The sequence below is a fragment of the Hemicordylus capensis genome, chromosome 3 (genome assembly GCF_027244095.1).
Source record: "Hemicordylus capensis ecotype Gifberg chromosome 3, rHemCap1.1.pri, whole genome shotgun sequence".
NCBI lineage: Eukaryota > Metazoa > Chordata > Lepidosauria > Squamata > Cordylidae > Hemicordylus > Hemicordylus capensis.
The window spans coordinates 289252714-289277434 of NC_069659.1; the positions used below are offsets into that span (position 1 = coordinate 289252714).

At 42.3% G+C, this 24721-nt stretch overlaps 2 protein-coding genes across 2 annotated transcripts in view; one reads left to right on the top strand and one right to left on the bottom strand.

Moving 5' to 3' along the window:
- LOC128349701 (uncharacterized) overlaps window positions 1–8087 on the top strand; it is a 269429-nt gene extending 261342 nt beyond the window's left edge. The window contains 4 exon segments of the mRNA XM_053306456.1: window positions 2694–2937; window positions 5081–5158; window positions 6505–6602; window positions 6605–8087. Of these exon segments, the coding sequence (XP_053162431.1) occupies window positions 2694–2937; window positions 5081–5158; window positions 6505–6602; window positions 6605–6688 (504 nt within the window). The 3' untranslated portion in view covers window positions 6689–8087.
- Window positions 8088–11125: 3038 nt separating this feature from the next.
- FAM168B (family with sequence similarity 168 member B) overlaps window positions 11126–24721 on the bottom strand; it is a 30404-nt gene continuing 16808 nt past the window's right edge. Inside the window, exons 4-7 of the mRNA XM_053307816.1 lie at window positions 23443–23585; window positions 21515–21692; window positions 19357–19481; window positions 11126–16344 (exon numbers count right to left, since the gene is read on the bottom strand). Coding sequence (XP_053163791.1) covers window positions 19369–19481; window positions 21515–21692; window positions 23443–23585 — 434 coding nt within the window. The 3' untranslated portion in view covers window positions 11126–16344; window positions 19357–19368. The remainder of the gene's footprint in view (window positions 16345–19356; window positions 19482–21514; window positions 21693–23442; window positions 23586–24721) is intronic.

The following is a 24721-nucleotide window of genomic DNA, read 5'->3' on the forward strand; positions in this document are numbered from 1 at the left end:
ATCACAGTTCTTTTCTGTGTTGATTCAGTTTTGGCATTCAGTAGAATTTATTAGTCATACATCATCTCACCAGTTATTGTAATGACTAAAAACTGCTTGCTAAATCTGTTTGCTTGATTTCTTTGTCTCCACATATTTTGTATGAAAATGACAAAAAGGCCATTTAAGAGGAAGGGCCCCTCTGTGATAGATGAAGACTTCTAGTGCTGTTGAAGATGTTTTCCTAAATGTTGTTAGTGGTTTTCATCATTAATTGAGCAAATGTTTTTTATGTGACAAGTGTGTTTGATTGGAGGAGGAGCCTTTAGGCTCAGATTGTCTGTTGTATGTGCCAAAAGCTATCTATCAATTGATGCATTTATTTGGTCCATAGATCTTTCCACAGTACAAAACAAATAAGAACAAATAAGATACAGGTAAAGCACAAAAAATATATTTTGAAAATCTTTAAAAACACAAGAAAACACCAGGTTAAATCTTAAATAGCATCATCTATAAGCATTAAAAATCCAGATCGTTATTCATGACAAAGTCTCATTGAAATCAATGGGACTTGAGTTAGTCAAGACTAGCTCGTCTATTGATTTCAGTGCTGCTTAGTCGTTTCTAACTAGTCTGGATGTTGCCCTCCTATCTTTAGGTCCATCAGTAAAACTAATCTACAAATTACACCTTCATTTGCATTGCAGGCCTTGTCTAAGCAACTGTTCTTCCTCTTAGATCAGAAGTCACAAATTGCTATTAACTGTTGATTAAACGGGATCTTGTTTTGATAGCAGCAGAAATATATTTAACCATATTTTCAGTTACTGTTTTGTCCAGTTCAGCCAATAGGTATAACACATCAAACCTGGTTGCCCCAGGGAGTGAGATAAGTAATGGAGCTATGAAATATATCCTTATAATTATAAATATATTCTTATATTATCATATATCATCATGATTATTGCACTTGTACAAAATGTATTCTGTGATTTCAACGAGATCTAACTGACTGGGGCACACTCTTGTCAAGGCAATACTGCCACACCAAATGGCATTGGTTTCGGCCATATATCTTAAGACGTAAACTGAGGGTCTTGGAAGTGGTGTTTGGAAATTTGAGCATTTTGGGGGCACATCTAATTTGGAAAAGGTCCACAAAATTTCAACGAGATCATGATTATTGCATGATATCATTTATCATTGTATGAATATGATTTAAATCAAATCAATTTAAATCACAATTTAAATCGTGATTTAAATTGCTCCACAGACTTGATTTTAATGATCTAAATCACTAATCAGGAAGATTCTATTTAAGCATCATTTCCTAGTAAAAGTACATTCTTGTTGTCTAATATAACCTTAATACATATTCAGAGATAGATGTTGGTTTCATTTAGAAGGTAGGTACACACTTCTCATAATGGTGTTTCATTTGGGCAACCGGGCCTTACCTTTCTTTGTTGCACTGATTGCATTTCCCCGATGGGGTGTCTTTTATAGCTTGTTGCCATAATAGGCCCTTTCCACAATGGAGGATACACTCCAAAAAGGTTTCCTCAGGATTGTATGAATATGTTTTGTGCACTTTTGTTTTCCTCTGTCCCTTGCATTTATATCTGGACTCCTCCTCCTTGCTCAGATCTACTCCATCCCCCCCGCCATTCTCTGTTCATTTATTGACTACATTTATGGCACTTGGGGTGGGGGAGGGATTTATTGTGAATGTTTGTGCTGCATGTATACCATCTGCAGAATAGGACTGATCAGGTCTGTTATCTCTTGCCACCATATACTGTTCTTACATGTTCATAGGATATAATTAGAAGTTATGATTAATATTCATGATCATATCTGTGAACTAAGTTCTTTTTTATGATCTGTTTTTTAAAAATTAAAATCCAATTAAAATTTAAAACAAATTTAAAATTTTTTTTAAATCATCGGTTTTCATCAACCCTGCTATGTTTCCTATGTTCCTGTGACATATATCAGAGATACTTTGAGGGTGTGATGGTGCCCTACAGCCTAACATCCTCATGTTGCTTTGTACAACTCTCTGGCATAGATGTAGATGGTGCCCATCTTAGTACAATACAGTGAGAAGACCTGTTGGTACAATTAGTACCATTTCTCAGCACACCTTTCCCCGAGAAGTTAAGAATGATCAGACTTCTCAGAGCAGCATAATAGATGGTTCTTTTGGCTGGTTTTTTGACTCTAATAAACTGGGATTGAATAAATATTATAGATTCTGCTTGTCTCAATAGTAGTGACATTGGTCGGGGAGCCCAACTGGGTCATGTTATATCACCTCCCGTTGCAGGAGCTTGTTTTTCTACGTATCTATCTATCTATCTTATCTAGATGTGCCAGGGAAGATTTAGGTCGCTTTCTTGTAGGAGGTGTTCTTGCTGCCAACTCTGTTCTAGTCTGTGATACATCTTTGTGAATTCCTTTCATCTACAAATAGAGAGAGGGTGACTGTCTATATTATTATTTTCCAATAGAGAGACGAATCACCATGTTCCAGTTCAATTTTTATTGTTTAGCCATCAGCCATTACAAAATGAATCTTTATGATGGAAAAAAGTATGTATTATTTGGTAACAAACATGTACATGGCAGTACAAGTGTTTGAGTCTTTATGCATCGGGGAACTTTGAAAATAAACTGGGGGTAGAACATCTGCTTGCTTGTTCTCTTAGGATCTCCTGCGACGTGACATTCTGTACTATAAGAGTCGAATCAGCATGGACAACATGGAGATTCTGGATGTGGAAGATGGGAAGGATAAGGACTTCAATGTCACTGTTAAGAATGCATTCAAGTTGCATTGCAGGGACACTGAGGAAGTGCACTTATTCTGTGCAAAAAAGCCTGAACAGAAGCAGCGCTGGCTCAAGGCATTTGAGAATGAAAGGAAGCAAGTTCAGCTTGACCAGGAAACAGGTAATGGAAGAGCCAGCGGAGGTTTACTCTGGACACTGCACAGCCGTGGTGGTGCAAATAAAATCCCTCCCCGTTAAGCTTCCCACCCATTTTACCCTGGCTGTACATGAAACGTTCAGAATGCTCCCGCTTCATTATTGATGTCACTAATAAACTCTTGCCTGGGATTTCAAGAACTCCTGCTGTAACAGACACCAACTTACATACTGCACAGTGGAAGGCAGCCAGTGGCGCACCCAGCAGTGCTGCTGTGTGTCTAAGCTCTGTCGGGGCTCTTGTGAAACAGAGCAGTTCCGCTCTGACTTAAAGTTGTGCAACCTCTGTTGTGCGAGCGAGATCAAAGATTTCCACAGCGTGCCACATTGCACAACTCTATGTCGGAGTGGAACTGCTCAGTTTGAAAATAAACTGGGGGTAGAACATCTGCTTGCTTGTTCTCTTAGGATCTCCTGCGACGTGACATTCTGTACTATAAGATTCTGCATGTACATGGAGATTCTGCTCAGTTCCACAGCAGCCCAGATGGAATTTTACACACACATAGAGCTGTGTGGACTGGTGCCCCACCACCCGCGTTTCACTGTGTGGGTTTGTGTGTAAGCCACCCTGCATAATCCTTCTAGCCTGATTACCCTGTTCAAGGGTAAAGAGCTAAGCTTATCTGATAGCAGGTCCCTTCATCTCCTTCTCCCACACTGCCTCCATGCCTTCCTTCAGGCTGCCCCTATGATCGACCTTCCACTCCACTTCCATTAATCAAACTAGTTCTCCTTAAGACCCAGATTTTTAAAATACATTTTTAATCTCATCTCATCTCATCTCATCTATCTATCATATAACATATATATTTATATATAATATATACACACATACATATGTATATGTATATATGTATACATATGTATATGCATATACATATACAAGTTTAGTTATTATACAACATAACTTATGTCTCTGGGCACTTCTTTAACAAAATAACCTTTAACAAAACCATTCCTGGATGGTTCATCTTTTTTTGGTATTGCTTCCACTCCCGCCTGATTCAATTCCTAATTCATTTCATCAGTCACTGATCTCTGCCCTCTACCAATTTTGTTGTAGGTTATAGATGGTAAGCCCCTGGGTAGAGACTGCATCAGCTCTCTGCTCTGTTCAGCATCACTGTCACTATGGAAGCTAAGACATGCTGAATTGTAATGGGGGGGGGGCAGTCCAAGGAGGCACATGACACAAACATTCTACTAGGTGCCTTCTGCTGATTGGATCAGCCAAGCGAGTTGTGGATCTCGCTGCTCGTCTCTTGAACATGCTCTGTGCTTGCTGAGTTGCAGCCAGACTCATTCTGGGAGATTTTTACCTGAAGGGAAAGATACAAATATAAAGAAATAACTAGGGATGGGCCCGGACCGGCCCAGACCTGGGTGGTTCGGTCCGGGGGTGGGGGATCGCTTTAAGAGTGGCGGGAGGGTTTACTTACCCCTCCCACCGCTTTCCGCTGTGGCGCCGTAATGTAATGAGTAATTGGGGCGGCAGGATACCTCCCTGCCGCCCTTTCCCCGCTGCTGGTCTGCAAAAACTCTCAGTAATCCTTTGCGCGCGCGCACGTCAGTGATGTGAAGCACGCGCACAATGTGCACGCGCGCAAAGGATTACTGGGAGTTTTTGCAGACCAGCAGCGGGGAAGGGGCGGCAGGGAGGTATCCTGCCGCCCCGATTACTCTGAAGATTACGGCGCCAGAGCGGGAAAGCGGCGGGAGGGGTAAGCAAACCCGCCCGCCGCTCTTAAAGCTACCCCCCACCCCAGTGCCGGACCGCAGTGTGGCGGTTCTGTGCACACCCCTAGAAATAACTTGAGCTGCAATGTGTATCCTTTCTTCTGCTAGGTAAGATTTGAAAACCATAATCAGGCCTGGGCTAGAATTCCACTAATGTATACTTATATGATGCCAGTTCCACAGAACAACATGGGACTTACTTCTGAGTAAATATGAACAGAATATCCCTTTTGGAGTGATTTTTGCTGACGGCAATGGGATTTTTCCACTTACCCCCACGTTCTGGGTTGCAACATGTATTTCTATGGAGTATGAGGCAAAGGCATGGATTGATGAGCTGGGTTAATGAGCTGTGTTTCATTTTCAAGGTTTTTCCATCACGGAGGTGCAGAAGAAACAAGCCATGCTTAATGTCAGCAAACAGAACCAGGCTGGAAAACCAAAAGGCAAGTAGGATAGTTGTCCATTTTTCGCTTTCATCCTAACCCACCATCAAGGCACAGCAACACTGTAAAAGAACAACACTTGAAATAATCTGGTTTTACAGGCCAGAAACCAGACCCATGTTTAGCTGCAGTAGCACACCACGAGCCCTTTCTCACGACTGCATTAGAGGGCTTGAGGATGGGTGGCAGGTGGCAGGGAAGGCAGCAGAATCTTGCCTTCACTGCAGATGATCTGGCTGATGGGTCTGGGTGGGTCAAGGCTCATCAGTTGCGCACCCAGACAGCCCTCTACCACCCCAGGCAACATGGAGGTGTGGGGGTCAGGACACATGTTTCCAGTCCCTGGAAATCCCAGTGGGGATCCCCCTGGTATCAGCCAGGTAGGGATGTGCACGGAACTGGCTGGCCTGGTTTGGTTCGAGGCTGGACTGGCCTTGAACCCAACCGGACCAGTTTGGTCCGGCACCCCCTCGAGCCCCCGCCTTGGTTCGGTCTGGGGGGGGGCGGTTTGCGAGCTTCATTTTGTAAAAAAAACCCATCAACAACACAAAAACCTTTTACTCCCCTTGGGGGAGTTCCTGGAGGTGGCAGCAGGGGTGGGGTTTCGCAGAGGTTTCCCCTCCCCCCGCCGGCCTTACTCATACCCCCCTCGGGCGGTTCAGCTGCTCTTAGGCCAGTTTTCGGCCTTCACCCGGCCACCATTATGGAGGCCATTATGGAGAAAGTTCTACTTTCTCTGTACCATGAGTCGTTTTCATATTATGCTCAATGCACATGTAATCTGTGTTCCGTATATGCACATAGTTATTCAGACATTATGTTCAATGCACCTATATTACTATATTTCCTCTCTGCACCCTGTGTTTGAAAGGGCCTGTTCCCAGGTTTACTTTTAGAATGAACACATTTTAAGTAAGTTATTCACACAAAAACATGTGCATGTGTGCAGACACCTGTACACCATGCCCGAATAGCGCTCTGAAGGCTGACATCCTGAAGATGTGTCGGAACCGGCCCTTACCTGCTCCACTGTTGCCCTTCTGCTTTGGTAGAGCGAGCACTGCGCCTTGAAAAGCGGTGGGGTGGCAGCGGAGCAGGGAAGTAGGTCCTTAGCTACGCCGCTCCTCACCCCACCAAACTGGTTCAGCTGTGGGCGCTCAAGCCAGCCCAGTGGTTTGCTAAGGAAGTGCCGAACCAGTTCATACACATCCCTAGCTGCCAAGCAGATCCAAGGTTTTATTTACTGGAGATGGGAAAAGGGGCAGTGAAGAGAACAGCTGGTGGGTGTGGGTGTGTTATTGAGACAACATATATTTCAAGTTGCTTTCTTGCTCATGTTTTAACAGTGATCACCAGGACATATTATGACTTCCTGATGCGCCAGAAGCACCCCACCTTGCCTACGAACCTCCCCCAGCAGCAGGTCTTCATGCTGGCAGAGCCTAAGCGCAAGCCTTCAAACTTCTGGCAGAATATCAGCAGGCTGGCTCCATTTCGAAAATAAGGGGAAGCAGCCGATCTTGTGCCTGAATACCTTTCGATAAAGCACTTTAAGCATCAGTCCTGCAAAACTAAGCACTAGCTCCTCCTCCTGGCTTTCAGAGGGATAGCACCTACCCTTCTTTTTGCCAGGCTGAATGAGCTCAAAAGCATTATGAAATGATGGCATGGCATGGGCCATGTTTGTTGTGTGTGCGTGTGCCTGGGAAAGGGAGCCAAGCCTGCCTACCCCTCTGTATTCCCAGGGGGAAAAAGCAAAAGGCTGGAGTCCATTTTTTAAAACCCTCATTCTGTTTGTTTTGGATCACCCTTCCCTTAGGAACATTATTTGCTTTCGGTTTCAACAAGGCTGCCAGACAAAGAAGGCAAGTAGACAGCTACCTGCCTGGTGACTGATTGCTCCGAGCAGCTGCTTCGTGTTGGTGCTGTTCTGCACTTTTCGGGGATGATGTGTTCCCTCCTCCCACTCGCCTCCCTCACTCCAGTGTTCATGGAAATCCTGACCAGCCCATCCAGAGACCCTTCCTCGGGAGCCATCTATAACCTCCCTTTGCTGAACACAGAACTACTGAGGACGAAGAACCCAGACACCCCTGAAGCATGACTAACACCCCCCCCCCCCGCAAACCTTTGCAATCTAGTTGAGTTGATGTACATTGGGGATGGGGTGGGGATATGTGCCTAAATTAACTTTAAATTACTTTTACTCTTTACCAACACTTTGCCATAGTTCCTGGCCAATGAAAATTTTGTCAGTGTTTTTAATGTTTATTTATGGTAAAAGTGCAGATAACTGTATTTTGTAAGAGTTTGTAATCTGTCTTGTCAGATGTTAACTTGATGCCTGTTTTGTCTATTTTTTTTCCACAAGAAAGGCCAACATTTGTAAGCCTGTATTCCTAAAGATATGCCGTATAGATGTGTCTCAAGATGAATTTCCGATGTACCAGGCACTCGCAAATCAGTATTATTTGGTAACTGTGCCACCCATGCACTGGTCTACAGAGGCAGTGAGGTTGCTAGGAGAGGCTGGGACCCTGGGCTCCTATATTTGTATGGGGAAAGTGTATATCTAGGCATATACACTTGAACATTGTGGGCAAAAAATACTCATTTAATCCTCGATTAGAAGAAAGATTTGCCTTACAATAGAGAGATAGATAGAAGCCATAACTGACTCAATCCCGCAATTTAGGGATTCCTGGTACTGTGAACTTAGAAAGAAAACCCAAGTTACTCTAGTATGAGACGACTGCAGGGAGTGAGCACACAGCCGTCTACCACAAAGAGATGCCGTGTCTAACTGTAGCTGACCTGGTCAGCTACAGCTCCGTGGATCCAGAAGCATGTACAGATTCATTCTTGCACTATATCTTTCCTCCCACGAGAGGGGCTACATTAAATTTCATAAAGAAACTTGTAAAAGTGACTACTATTCAGTGTGTCTTTGGGTGGGGAGCCCACACACACAGACACACATGTGTGACTACTATTCCTTGTCGTTGGGTGGGTGTGTCTTAAGGGTGGGTGTGGGAGGTGTACATGCACATGTACGTCATACAACAGATCTGGCCTTTGGACCTAGTTACCTTATGTGAGGAGTAGGCTGCCCCAAGCTTGAGGTAAAGGCTGAGCTACACACTTTTCATATCTCCCCAGCTTTGGCTCGGTTCTCCATGCACATTTATTACCCAAGGCCTGCAGCATTAAGTGGTGGTCTGTGTGCATACTCAAGCCATTGCAGAAAATACTCTTGTGTCAACTCTCATCATCTCAAATGCAATGGGCTGGTTCCTAGCCAGTGTGGGGCTTGCCTCATTCCTGTGACAGCACTCTACTATATCCCTAAAAGATTGCTCCTGAAGTCTCTGAGAATTGAATGGGGTGTGACGTAAGGAGGCTGCAGCTGGAGAAAAGGAATTTATGGAGATTAAGGAACTCACCCTTTGCACAAGCAGAAATGCCAGCTGCTCACATGAGTAGTCCTTGAAAAGAAGCCAGTGTTTTTCAGTTCGCACGATCAGGTGCAAGTCTTTAAGTGGTGAGAAACCAAGTTCTATACATTGATAGCTGCATTAGCCCTCAGTCACTGAGTCAAAAAAACAGAGAAGGTTCAATGTAGCATGACCTGGGGCCACCAACTCTGCTGCTCCAGAAGGATATCCGAAAGAGCTTCATTGCTCGCCATCTACATTCTGCACTCATAGAGGGGCAAACCTGAAGTGCAGAATGGTATTATCATTGTGATAAATGAAAAATAACACAGAACACACAAGTCCACAAGAACTATGCCCCTTGCTGCACAAAGCCCTAAAGTGTTCTCTTCCAAAATAACCTTTTTGTCATTTAGTGATTAAACCTAGAACATGGGCATGTAGGAAGCTGCCTTATACAGTCGGACCATTGGTCCACCGAGCTCATTATTATCTACACTTACTGGTAGCGGCTGTCCAAAGCTTCCGGCAGGCGTCTCTCCCAGCCCTGCCTTGAGATGCTAAGGAGTAGACCTGGGACCTTTGGCATGCAAGCAGATGTCACTGAGCTACAGTTCCTTCCCCTCTGGGGAATCTCTTATAGCAGACACTGCTCACATGGAGTCATGCATCCAAAATCAAACCAGGGTGGGCACTGCTTAGCAAAGTGGAGCATTCATCCTCACTACTGTGAAGACTCACTCTCCACCACAATCAAGCCATTTTCAGATATCATCGGTGCCTCTCAGGCAAGCCTGATGTTACAAGGACAGCACACAAAGATCAAAGGATAGAGCGGAGAAGGAAACAGTGAGGTAAAAAGCAGAGCCTAAACATGGCATTCAAGTGATAAGAGAACAGGAGGCATTAGAGTGAGGGAGTTTGCTGTTCTAGAACACACGACTTTCAGATATTCTATCTAGGGCTGTACCAGTGCTCCTTCACACTTTACATCCCCTTTTACTTTGTTCCATATTGTTGCAGCATGAACTGGTCTTCGTGTTCCACGTACATATTTGCTTCTTCCTTTTAGCACTGTGAGGGGGGAGTTTCTTCAATATACTTTAATGGGCAAATGCAGCTACTAAACAATCAAGCAATACTGAATTGGTACCATTGCACCCACATACTCACCAACATTTCCTTCCCTCCCCCACAAAAAGGGTGGGGGCAGGGACAATTTTGCAAAGTAGTGCAAGGTCAGAAATAATCCCACCTCAAAGAAGTTAATGGGGCGGGGGGGATCGGTACATCATAGTAGGATAGCAGATGGTATATTTGTACATTTTTGGTGAATGTAGTTTTCAATTTAAATAAGGGAAATAAATAAGGATGACCCAGAACACTAAGATACATTAATCCCTACTAACTGCAGCATTGTGTTTGTATTTGGTATGGAGAGGGCTGCGCTACAGTACCTGACACCAGTACACAAAAAATGAGCTTTAGTAATAAGCAGGGGAGGATGTTCAGACTATGTCCCTCATTCAGCTTATGAGTGAGAGATTGTGTGGAAAGCAAAATGGAGACAAGGTGGTAGGGAGTCATTTCTCCTCGTTTGTGTGACACTAGCTAGTATGCATCATGTTTGTTCTTACTTAGATGCTTATATTTTGAAGAAAACATGAAGCTTTGCTTCATCCCACACCATAGCAAGGACCCAACCAGACACACATTGGCAACTACTTTCCTACCTGGTCGTAGTAAACAAGTTTTTGTACTGTAGTCACAAGAATTCTATTCCAATCACGTCTATGGGACAAATAACTGCCTCCCTATGGTACAAAACCATCTGCATCCCTGGGGCCACCTTTTGAGAAAATGTGAAATGGGGGCAATGCTATATATAGACCAGATATTATGTGCTTGCTACTTTTTCACTCCCAATTATACATGAAATCAGAGCAACATATAGCATGCTAGCCTGTGTCTGCTTACTCAGAAGTAGGTTCCACTTTGCCAAATAGAACTACTTCTTGGAAAGCATGCATAGGATTATAAACTTGGAGCATCATTCTTCAGCAACCTTCCTCTCACCCCAGCTTGACGTGCAAGTTTGGCAGCAAAATGGCATTAAAGAGCCTAATAAAGAAAAATGTTATACTGGTAGTTTCTACACATAAATCAAATTTCCATACAAGAATGTCACTTTGGTGAAAGTTTCCTTATGGTACTTTTGACAGGATCAACCAAGACACTTCTAGAAAAGCAGAATACGTTGCTATACAGGGTGCTAATTCCAACTTGAATATCTTTTGCTCTCTGTGGAAACTAGCAGTCATTTTGATGTACCACAGATGGTGGTACATCACCATCATCCAGATGGTGTGCCGGCCATGCACACCAGGGGATATAGTATTACGGTGTGGTGTGGGCACATCTAGAATTGGTCCTGCAAGTCTTCAGGTGAAAACATTTTAGTGCAAATAGTCTGCTTTCCTTAGCCTGACCAACATGTATTTTTTGGATCAACAACAAGATTGAGGGACCACAATAAGCAACACAGTCAATCTTTATTGAAAACTGAAGTATTAATACATAACAATTCCTGTTACATAAACGTGCTTTTAAGAATTTAACTCTGAGCTCATCTACTCATTGGATTGCATAAAAATAAAAATGAATTTTACACAATTGGCTCAGAACGGAATTGCCACTCCTATGTGTTGATGCAATCGTTCAATGCAGATGTGATGCTTTAAACTTGTTCTGGAAGACAACATTGACCTAAACTTGGAAAAAAGTACCAGTACAACTGCTTTAAGACAGTCTTTTTAAAAAAAATATAAAAAAAGGAAACCTGTGCCTATTTCATAACAAACACTATTACTGGGGCCTCTTGCACTTCTGTTGCATGCACTCCCCTTTTTCACCCCACAAGGGCAGCCAATAATAGCACTACAATAAAATCCCACTAACAAATCCATTCTACTAAAAACAAGTCTGTACAGAAGCAAGCTAAATGAAGCTTCCCCAGGTTGCTTGCTAAGTGCTCAAAGTCACACCAGACTGGAAAAAGTCAAGATGGATACTGATGTTGTGTAATTTGGGTTTAGACTACTCCAAATACTTTGATATGTTAAGTTGGCTCCTGACACCACAATACACACATATTTTCTTCTCACATTAGAAAGGATCAGATGCCCTCCCCACCCCATTGAAAGAATCGCCCACTTTAAGCTCCTGTAAAACTTCATTAGCCTGAAAATAGTTCAAGAGGTCTGAACATTCGAGATATTAATGCAAAACATGCTTATGTAATTTTTTATACCTCTACCTTGCATTTTTAAAATCACTTCTGAAGACTTAACATCCTGATCAAAAGACACTTGAATGTAACCATGCCGCACCCTTGCCTGCACAGCTACTATTCCTCTTTAATATCAAATGGAAGTCACAGCCTCACATGCTGAAATAAACATGACCACAGAGCTGCCCCCTTAACTGAGGCCGCTACGGAAGGTCACTTGCAAAGAAGCTCCAAGTGAGCCCTGAATATGGGATTTTGTGTTTAGGATGGAAATAGGAAAAAAGGTTACTATTGGGGCAGGTTCAGTTCCTTTAATGTTTTCTAGCTGGGTTACTTAACAGAGAATGTGGAGTCTCACAACGCTCAGGAAGTTAATATACTGACACGGTTGATCAACGGTAGAATTAAAATATAATTGATGCTGACTTTTTCCAGAAGCAGCTACTAAATGCTGGGTAGTTGCTTGATGGGTGGCAGGCAGAGTGGCACTAGCAGAAAAGTGTGATGACAAGCTATTTCCTCAGCCCACTTCCTTGCTGAAGTCCCAAAGCAGCCCAAAAGCTGTTCCCAAGGGCTGAGGGACCCCTGGCCATGCAAAGGCTACAGGGTTTCCAGGGAACTCCATCCTCCCTGTCCGGCTATCTGTGATGCACTACCTGACCCCATTGCTGAACCCTACTTTGGTGGCCTCAGGGGCCAGCAAAACAAAAAACAAAACAAAAACACACTTGCACTAACTCTTCTGGTAGCACCGCTCTGCATGCAAACCAAAGTTCGCATAAACACAGATTTCACAAACACTGAATTCTACTCTGTGCAGAAGAAGCATAATAGAAGATTCCTGCATTTTAACCAGAGCAAAATTAAGCTAATTCTGCAATCACATGCTCAAGCAAGGGGAACAGTTCTCATTAGAGACCAAAAAGGAATAGGAAAAAGATTTGCCTAATCAATTCAAAATTGTCCACAGAAATTAAGACTGCTGTGTGAAGGCCAGCTGACCTGGAATATCCCTTCACAAAAGTTGTATCATACACTTTAGTCAGATTAAGTGTGCTGCATTGTAAGTGGCTTTTCAGTGCCAGGAATTCAACTCAACTGAATCTCCCCACCCTTATCTCCATGTCATCAAGACACCTTTCGTGCTTACTTTATGAGCTTGTCAGAGTATTTGAATTTCTGTACGTCTTCTATACAAGTTACACACATTTATAGCCAGGATTAAATATGGAGGTTTCATTAGCTTCCTGTCAGTTGGTTAGTGCTAAACACACCACTGGCTACATCTACCAGTTTCTTGGGCAAACTAAGTTTCCATAGGATGCAACTTTATTTTGCTATTGTTTTAAGAGAGACACTTAGAATATTGTGTTATCTACTTTGGGAATGTCTCCTAAACAATACTTTCAACATTGTTTAAAAACATAACATTTGAAATTAAGCCCAGAAATCAAACCTTTTTCTCTTATTGCTGTGCATTTTTAAAATTCAGTTCTGTGTCTATTTTAAAGGCTGCATTCGTTTTGAGAGCAGCTTGATTTGAGCCTTGTCTGTACTGCATCAGCTCCCTTTAAAGCTTTCTGGGGAGCTCCAGTGCAGCCACATACTAAGAATTTGAGGATTTGCTGCACACATGCTCACGCACACACACAGAAACACACAAACACACGCTCTCTCGCTCTCCCTCCCCCACCCCGTAGGAATTCTAAATAGGTAATGGAACAAACAGCAGGAGAAAGAATTCCACAACACCCCCTGCTGCCTATTACCCACTTGAAGTACAAACTTTTCAGTTTCATATTCATGCTTTTTTATTATTTGCAACAATATACCAAGCTATATACACCCCCTCATCACTGTGCTTTTGGTTACTTCCCTACTGGGTCTACTGGAGGATGGAACCACCTCCAGTCCGATGCCCTCCCCCCTCCCCCCATTAGAATTTCTGGAAGGTGCCTAGTACCTTTCGCAAAAAGTACGATTCCTCCCTTTTAGATGAATCCCATAACACAACTTAGAAAAAAGTGCTTGAGTGAGATCACCTAAAGGCTGTTACTTCTATGGTGTTCAAAAAGTAAGAGGAAGCACTGAGAAATCTGAAGCTTGAGAAGAATAAATTATAATTTGTCCTTACGATTCACAAAGTGCTGCATTAGCTGAAGAATTCGGGGTCTTTAAGTCAGAGACTGAAGGCAGAAGAACTTACCCTTGTTTTCAGCCATATTTCAAAAAGCTCACAACTATTGTACGTGGCAAGACATTTTACTTCTCAACTTGCTAAATGGGACAATTGTCCATATGGAATGACTACTACTAGTCCAGGGAGCACTTTATAAATCAGTATTGTAAACCAATTTTACAAACAGAATAGCCAAACAGACTTGTCCAAAGCAGTACAGACTGAATGAGAGGGGTAGGAAATTCTCTGCTCTGTGGGTATGGAACTTTCTAAGCTGCAACAAGTGCCCAAGAGTAAAAATTCGAAGATAGCTCTTGGGTTTTTGTTTATTTTAACTTTGCTGTGCTAATCAAGGGGGTCGTCTAGAATGGCGATCCACGGAAAAGAAACTATATAAAACCTTAAGAAAAAAAAATAAAGAGTGCTTACTGGTTTTTTTTCCCCTAAAGGTCAAGGCCTGACCTCTATTGGGATTTGAGGTGCAGAAAGAAGCCTCCTGCCCTGGGAAAGCTTGGGGCGGCAGTATTAAAAAAAAAAAAAAATCAGCATGCACACTACCTGGACAAGTAGCTGCCAAATCCAATTTAAAAACTGATAGCCCCAAATAAAGCAAAGAAATACTCAATTCCACAATTTTAAAAAACCTTCGTGAATAACTACCAACGCTACAGCCCCTAACATACAAATATCAACTTTAAAAAGGGAACAACATTTTATAAGCATTTACCGCACAATTTATTGCAGGCAGGAAGTATTGGGGAAACAACGTCCTATTACTGTATTCTTAGGAGATGCCAATTTAAAGAAAGCCCTTGATTGCATTTAGCACTGAAATAGGGGTGGGGAGAATCCCACAATAATTTTGGTATCTAAATGGGTTCCAAGACTAGCCCTATATTCCTACAGCACTGATGGAGGTCCTTCTGTAAAAATTAAAAGTTGCAGGCAGCGTTTAGAAATATTTTGTTGCAATGAAATACTGCCTCTGCTTTCTTAATCCACTTGTTTTCCAAATGCAATTTAGGAGGTTTTAAAAGAAAAGGGGGGGGGGGGGGTAAACAGAAGATTATGCTAAACATATTATCACCCATGAACAGCTCTGTACTTAATCACTTTCTAGTTTAGTTCTAAGTAGTTTTTGGAAAAATTCTTACAGCCTGACAATCCCTAATATGCTTCACTCACACTTCATGCTGCAAGGAAAACAAGCCAATAAAAACAGTTTAAAATGGTTTGTTCCCCTTTAATATACCAAAGCTTTCTTCAGATCACATTGCTGAATTCCTACCAATTGACAATGAAACATTCTGGCATTTGTACATTTTACAAAAGCAAGCTGGTTCAAACTGCAAATTTTTAGCTGACTGGGACTGTACAAACTCTTGGGGGTGGGGTGGAATCTGAAGCCAAAGAAAATTTGATTTTACTGGCAGTGTGGAAATCTCTTCTGGACACATCATCAATCATTTAAAACTGTGATTTTTCTAGGAGGTAAACCCTTCTGTACCACCAACATTCTAAAGGAATAAGTACACCTTGATGATTTAGAGAGCAAGACAGGCTACTTACTTTGTTCACTGATAACCACACATTTCCTGTAAAATGTCATTCTTGTCCTTAAGAATGTCCATTAACACTGAGTCCAAAAAAATGGAAATGGAAAAAAGGTACGCATGGTAAACTGATCCTACAAGATTTCTACAAACTACAAACTCATTTTCCAGTCACTGAACTAGGAAAGGAAAATATCACTGAATTGTGCCCCCTTTAACTGGTGCCTTCATCAACCTTAAAAGGTTAAAGCACTTACTAATGTATATTATGGTTTTCTATGAACAAAATCACTTTCACAATTCTACCTTTTAAGACCCTGCATACATTACAACAGTGCATTAGTGATACAAATTGTAAAATACTTTTCGGCTCCTTTGGATTTTGCATATGACAGTTTTTGCATCAGTCACAGCAGGTAGATTGAGCAAGCTTTGTGTGTTTCTTAGACATGCATTGAACTAGATATGATCGATAAATTTATACTCCCTTTAATCATTATAATTAGCTAAAAAATTGCAAGACAGTCCACAAAACAGGATTTGCTTTAAGACTAACTGCTGGAGTTCCAAGATGTAAGATATGCAGCACTGGGAAATCTTCAGTGATCTGGAATTAGTGTTTAGCAAAGGGTCGCAAGCATTCAAAAGAAAAGTCCTGGTTGGAGGCATGAGGGCTTCAGCACCAACTTTTAAACCTCAGTTACTTGATTGCATATCTCCCATCTTCAAACCTGCATACAAAGAAGGGCAAGAAGATGTCAAGTAATGACAAATCTGGTCTAACACTACCACAAGATCCAATACTCATTCCAAACAGATTCTTTCCAGATGCTGCATAAAGACCAACCCATATTACATCAAGAACAGTAGGCTTCATAATTTGTATTTTATAGCAAGCATCGGCCTACCTTCTGTCTGACCTCACTGATTCCACTTGGTAATATTCACTTTGGAAATGCATTTAAATTGTATCAGAAAACCCAGGTATCCCATGTCTCAGACAAACATGCTACGTATCGTGAAAATCTTTGAGTTACAGGGATGATTCAGCAACTTTACTATTACTTAGAATATTGGAAAATAATTACTGCCTGAATACACATGCCATGCTTCCTTTGAAATACATTACAACATCCGGCTTCTGAAGCCAGAGGATGCAAACAAGGTGCTTGGAGAAGCAAGTGCCTACTGCTCATGGGCTCGATCCTTTCCTTTCCTGGCTCAATAAAGAAATGGGGAAGGAGAGAGGTGTTTAGTCTTTACATGAAAATGCTAGATGAAGTTGTTCAGGCATTTGGGATGCAGTCTTCTCAGTATACTGATCATCACCCATCAGTCCTGGTGTGACAGCTAAGCTTCTGAACTCAGGTCCTGACTCAGCAAGGAACTTGATGAGGGTGAATAAACTGAAGCTTAATCCAAACAAGAGTGAAGTCTCAAGTGGTTCTTAATGGGCTTGCACTCCCCACCACCACCTCAAGGACCAGGTTCTCCATTTCCCTCTTCCTCTGCTCACCATTCCCTCCGCAGCCATTGCTCTCTGCATGCCAGCATGTGCCCATGGTTGGGGCTTACAGCAGAGAGCAACTTCCTGCCTGGACCTCTTCGCCTCCTCTGGTCTAGGTTTACAGCACAGTACTGTGAGTGAATTCAATTCCCCTCCACCTCATTTCTGTAGTTCCCCTAACCCCTCATTCCCATTTATTAATATTACTCCCCCAACTGTGAATCTGCCAACTGTGGGAGTTTTTGAGAAAGTAACCCTTGCAGTTGGAGAGGGATGATCATACTACATCATCTGACATAAGGGAGTTGCCAATGACAAAAAGGCCCTAAGCTCTGGAACTTTCTCTAGAGATGTGCCCAGTTCCTCCTCTACTGAGCTTTAGACAGCTAGCTAAAACTGTGCTTTTCAGTAGAGTCATTGGGCGGGCGGGCAGGCAGGCAGCTAGTTTCCCTGCTGCATGGTTTTCTTTTAAGTCTGTTATTTGTTCTGTACTGCCTCTGCCTTTTTACAATGGTTTTGTTACATTTTCTCTTTTTATTTTCTGTAAGGAACCATCTGGACCACTTTGATCAGGGGGGAGCCACCATTCTGCGGACAGGTCCAAAGAACCTAGCCGCCACTCCCTGTGGAGCCGCCCCCGCGTCTGAAATCCGACGCAGGGGGTGTGGCCATATGCAGATATGGGGCCACAGAGCCCCGGTTCTGCATATAGCCACATGCCCTGTGCCTGACATCAGACACAGAGAGCATGGCTAGAGTGCCCAGGGACCACCGTTGGCGGGTTTCACCCAGGCCGCTGGGGGCTTTCCTACACTCCTGACTTTGATGTAAATGCAACACACATTTTAAACAAGCAAACAATTTAGAGGTACTGAAGACAAAATTAGCAGTGGTAAAATGCCCTAACAATCTATCCCACACTTCCTTCAAGATAATTGGGAAATGTTAAGAAAAGGAATATTGAAAGGGACTCTACTTCACTGGGTCATATTGACCAAAGCTGGTTCCCATCGTGTCCATTTAATGCTCAATACAGGTCATGAAATGAAAACTGTTGTTTCCGTCATGAGTATTTCTTATCCCCCACATCCACATCATGTAATCTTCTGCTTTACTGATCCATCTCTGTTCTGTGTTCTTATGCATGGTGCCTTGCACCCAAGGAGCCACAGCAGCTCATGTTTATATGCCAAGAGCAGAGGGGGCCTTATGGCAGGGCTTGACAAATCCTAGATGCCAGGGAGTCAGAGGGACTAGAAGTCTAACCATGGCACCTAGACTAGGATATCCAGAGGTTAAATAACTACCATAATATTTCTTTGTCCCAGGAGGCCCTGCCTCTGTTCTCAGAATATTATTTATAAAGAGGATAAGGAGAAGCCCATTCATGCTCCACCGCCACAACATCCATCACCAAGGCTGTTGGGAACAGGTGGAAATGAACTTCAAATATACCCTTAGCTACATTTTACAAACTCTGGTCAAACATGTCCAGACAAGTCCTGTAAGCAGACACCAGTCTATTTGACAATGGGGTAGGGGCACCTTTTCATCTAAATAGGAAAAAACCCTTTCATGCCCGTGATACAAACTTGTCCGGGCACTTTTCCCATCCATAGAGATCAATATATTTATAGAAATCACATGTTATTTGGGGTTATTGTGTACTGGGGTCCTAAAAAGGACAACACAGAATTAAAAACCTTTGAATTATTACACAAAGTGTTCAATGGGAGCTGAAATTTGCCCTATGACTGTTAAGGAGGGTTAAAACCAGCTATACATACAATTGACTTCAAGAACTACTCTATCCAACTTTACTTAGCCAAGAACCCTGAGGCTTAAAAGGGACAAAAGAAGCTATTAAAATGTAAATGAGCTATGCTACTTCTAAAGGTATATTCATAAAAATGATTGTGTATACAATGAACACTATGAATGAAATCTCAAGAGTAAGAGCTTCCCCACAGGGGAAAAAATATATATCAATAGCTATAGTTGGAAACTAAAAGCCTTTCCAGTAAGAAGGGGGGGGGGGAGATATACATTAAGGAAAACAAGATCACACAGGCCATTTACAGGCAATATATTCCAGAGCACCATCTAACTATTAACCCCTGCCCCCCCCCCCCCCCCGCAGCCTTTTTAACATTTAAGAAGTTCATCCATGTAGAAGCTGCTGCAATTTGTCAATCTAAAAATAGGACAATTAAAGACGTACGAGCTGATTACTTACACTGCCTGGTAATCACCATTGTGGGGGCACATAGCTATAGGTTGGAGTTCCTGGAGCCCGGTAAGTGGGCATTGTAACTGGGTGTGGAGCTACAGGAGTTGGGGAATGTGTTGTCAACAAGGTACCTGGGGAGGAAAGAAAGTATTTTCATCATGAATTGCTTTATTCGCCCTTCACCATGCAGACAACTTAAAAGCCAGCTGATACAAGCAGGGTTTGGGGTTTTTTTTTGCTAGAGTTCAAAGCATTATGGTTTTGCAAGCTGACATGTTATTTTTAGTTCTACCCAGTGCAATTATTTTAAAAAGCAATTGCAATGAAAAGTAGTAATATTGTATGGACAATTTTACAGAATTTTCCATATTTTTCCATGGAAAATTGTCGATTTCTAAAACTTTGTTTCATAGAATTAATGAGCAACAAAAAATGGATACAGTGCTGGTCAAATTGGGCAGTTTCAGAGTTGTAACTAACTGATTCAGATGACCATCTCTAGGAAGCATGCATACATAACAGTGCAATAGCTCTTTAAGCATGCTAAAGTTAGTACTGAACAGTCTTGTCTTGTAAATATTTACATGTATGCCAATAAAGATAATTCCCAAGTAACTTTTTGAATAATCATATTAAGCAAGCTTTAACTTTAATGATTTTTTTCCTAATCAATATTTCAGTTCAAATATTTTTGGTTATTGAAAAAAACCCAAGTTATTTATACAGCATGTAAAATGATCATGATTTTTTAAAAAACATTTTGTTAAATATAAAGTCAAACATGCTGTATCAGATCCCAATCACAGATAAAAGGAGCTTTAATTTAACACAGACTAAATGGTTCTGGCACATCTTTCACAAAAGACTGGGTGCTTCACATTTATTCTTTCAGTAATCTTTACAGCAACCTTGTAGAATAGTCCAATAGCCTCCTTATACTACATATTCGAAACGGAGGGTTAAGCTGCATAGGAAGAGCAGGTTTATCCCAGTTGTATATAAAGCACAGGCTGGGAGCAGGGAAATAAATTTTAAAAGCAAAAGCAAAACAACTGATATAGGGAAACAAGCTGCAGGGAAATAAGCCATGGGTGGGCGAAGGTTCGGCAACCCTCAGTTGCACACTCCCTTTGCTCTTAAATTCATCCTCAGTTCTTTACACATGATTGGATTAGATCTTCACTGAAAGAAGAACACTCTGCCATCACCACATCTAGCTTGAGACCAAGACAATGAGGCTATTCACATGGGCATGCAAAACTGGGCCAAGCTCCCTTAGCCCAGTTTTGCACGCTTGTGTGAACACAGCAGCAAACCCACTTGTGAAGCTTCCGTCTTAAATGAGGTCGAGGGAACAAGCAGTACCTTTACTTTATTTATTCAATCGTGTGGCTAGCATACTTGGGGGCGGGGATCCCAATAATGCACTGCGGGGCTCTGGGGGCGGGGAGCCGCTTCTCGTCTGGGCAGGCAATCTGCCCACCCAGGGACTAAAAAGGTAATCGTCTGCGGGGAAGGTTGGCTTAACCCGCCTTCCCTGCAGCCTGCCCACGCATCGTGAGAAGAGCTCTAGTGTCTTTTCTAATGCCACAGCAATTTTCATGGCAGAGGAAAGATCTGAACTAAGATTTGCATTTAACTACTTAAGCAATACTAGTTGAATGACAACCCTTATTCCAATGCTTTACATCTTTTGGACAAGTCTCTAATTGGAAATATGCAGTATGTGCTATATGTATCTCATAAAGGATAACAGAATTGGGTCGCTGTATAAGGCTACAATTCACAAAGTTCCAAGCGTCATGTCAAAGCTTGACCATCTGCTGAAATGGATGGGCAATAGATTTCAGCAGAAAAAAATGCATTAACAATGCATAATCAGTTGTATGGAACTGCCAAAAGATAATCTGCTGGCTGCTAGCATACATGATGTTTAAAAAAAGAATCAAATAAATACACAGGTAGATTCATACCAGTGCCTATTAACTCAAGACAGTGTGTGTGTGTTTTATAAAGAACAGATACCTCAACATTTGGAGTCTGGATATTCATTTATTGGTAGCTGCTTGAGAATGCGCATGCAATAGCTGGTCACACGGCTAGATCTCACACGAGATGAATACCAAGACTGCCCCATGACAGAATATAACAAAAGTCCATGTACCTGCTGACATTGCCATTGTGGTCCCAGCCACCATTCCCATAGTGACACCATTTCCTCTGGGAGGTGGAATTGGTGCAGGATACATGGTTGCTGGCATTCCATTGGGCTGCACAACTGTAGTGTGATGAATTACGTGGGGTGGTGCTGCATATAAAGGCTGTGTGTAGTAAGTGCCTTGCTGTTGGGAAAGAACAGTTTTAAATCATGGTTGAACAATTATGTTTTATTTTACTATGTTAGCCATGCTAGGTGGTTAAAAACCCAAACCAAAACGAGCATACAGATATTTCAAACAGGAAAGACAGACAGATAGAAAACCCTACAGTAGAACACTATTTACATTCTCCTACATGCCCTGTAAAATTAGGTTTGTTCTTTGTATTTGCAGTTATTTCCTTCTTGGAAAGAAGTATGTTTTTAGTTTATTTAAACTCATTCTCTAGCACCCGTTCCTGGATTAGTTTATTTGGAAAGTAACTCTCCTTGAGGTAAATGAAGCTTCCATTCAGATATATTTGCATAAGATTGCAGTCTTAAGCATTTCCACTTCAACAGTTTGTAGGAAAGGGTATGTGTCGAGAGACTGAACATATATGATTGCCATTCTGTTGCTCCAGGTTACTCACTAAGTCAGTAAATCTGTATCTAGGCTGAACCACTCAAGGCTGCTAGTGGGGACTTGCATGTTCCTCCATACAAATGACTCTCTAAATACAGAAAGCCAGCTGTCAGGGAGAAGGCTAGACTAGAATTCTTTTCACTGACATCTAGTTTTCTATATGCAGGGTTGTTGTTTTTTAATATGGAGAAGCATTCAATCATATGAGTTGCCACAAGTAGTACAGCCCAAATATAAATTTGCTACCACCTAAGAACTAGGCCCAAAAAACCCTGTATGTCGGGAGAGGTAAAGTTGGGCAGCTCAAGGATGAGATTCCAGCCTACAGAAGAGAATTTGACTGTAATGGGCAGAACACAGATAGAGCAATAAAAAGGCAGCTGGGCAGCATTTCAGCAGACGCAGAGCCAGTATGAGGCGAGAGGTTTTATCAATCTTGGGGGGGAAAATTCAGGAGGATAGTATTTGAGAGTTGGAAGGGATCTTGGAGGTCCTAGGTCCCTGCTTAGTGCAGGGAACCGCTACAACATCTCTGGCAGATGGCTCTCCAGCCTCTGTTGCGGACATGCCATTAAGCTGCACAATTGGTCCTCCATTTGAAAACCTCCAGAAAAGGAGAGCCAACCACCACATGAGGCATACTGTTGCACTGTTGAATAGCTCTTACAGTTGGACATTACAGGCTAATGTCTAGCCTAAATCTGCTTCTTTATAATGTAAAATAAAATGCAAATTTTTCTGTGCAAAACACGGGCCGTATACAGATATCAAATGGTACCAGTCCAGCTGTTACAGAATTGACACAAACAAATGGTCTCTACTTTTTACTAGGGATGTGCACGAAATTCTTTGGCACCGACGGGGGTAGCACTTTAAGGGCGGGGGAGGATGTACTCACCCCTTCCGCCTCATTTCCCCCGCCGGCGCGCTGTTGATTTTAAGCCCCTCAGGGCGGCAGCATTCCTCCCTGCCGCCCCGTTTCCCCCGTCGGCCGGAAGTGGCGAGTGCCCGTCGTGCGTGCGCACACGGCAGAAGGGCACGCACGCACGACGGGCGCTCGCAACTTCCAGCCACTTCCGGATGACAGGGGAAACAGCGCGGCAGGGAGGAACACTGCCGCCCCGAGGAGCTTAAAATCAACAGCGCGCCGGCGGAGGAAATGAGGCAGGAGGGGTGAGTACACCCTCCCCCGCCCTTAAAGTGCTACCCCCGTCGGCATTTCGGCACCAAAACCGCCCCCAGCACCGAAACGTTTCGGAGGCCTTCATAATGGCCTCCGAAACGTTTCGGGCACAAGCCTACTTTTTACCTGTGCATATGGATTCTGCTGTGGATAGGCACTTCGAACCGGATACACTGCAGTTTGGTAGGGGTTGGGTGATGAAGAATAGGGAGGCACTGCACCACTGGTGGGTGAACAGGAGACTTTATATGGTGTGCCTGGTGTATAACCTGGGGGAAACAAAATACAGGCAATCAAATTTAGTTTTGTTGTTGAACTCCCTTAATGAGATCTTGCAGTCAAATGTACGCAAAGGATGTATGAACTTAACACACTCCATCTACAAGACTTCTAGTAAATCATTTCCCTAAATCCAGTACCTCCAGTGACTGTTGCTGGTGTCTATCTTGTGTTTCTTTTTAGACTGTGAGCCCTTTGGGGACAGGGATCCATCTTATCTTATTTATTTATTATTTCTCTGTGTAAACCACCCTGAGCCATTTTTGGAAGGGCGGTATAGAAATTGAAATATTATAATAATAATGATGATGATGATGATGATGATTACTATTATTATCAACCACCACAACCACCACCACCCCCCAATTACAAAAAGCAGCTTTACTGGGAACAGCCTATATTCTGCGACAATATCTATGACAATAAAATTCTGGCATCCCAGGTCCTTGGGAAAGACTCGATGTCTGGATAAAACAAACCAGTCAATAACACCTGTCTGACTGTGTAAACAAGGAAATAATAATAATAATAATAATAATAATAATAATAATAATAATAATAATAATAATTTCTGACAGCCAAAAAGATTCATACACTGGGACCATGTGTATCATTAAGTGTCTAATAAAAAAATATCGGGAATTGGAACTTCACACTGAATGATAATGATCATGGGAAGGGAAACTGGACTACTGTCACTGCAATCTAATTCAAAGCAAACTATTCCAATATTGATGATTTCATGAAGCAGTTATCAAGATTTTTACAACTGTGGTGGTGAATCATGCAATTCAGTTTTACAAGTCTGTCCACTTTGCAAAATATAATGCAGCTGAAAAGTTTAGATATTTATTACTAGTTTTAGTACAGATTCAAGAGCCCCATTTCATAGATCTGTTTCAGTGTAACCCTATTATTATTATTATTATTATTATTATTCATTCGATTTCTATACCGCCCTTCCAAAAATGGCTCAGGGCAGTTTACATAGAGAAATAAATAAATAAATAAATAAATAAGATGGCTCCCTGTCCCCAAAGGGCTCACAATCTAAAAAGAAACATGAGATAGACACCAGCAACAGCCACTGGAAGTACTGTGAGGGGTCTGGATAGGGCCAGTTACT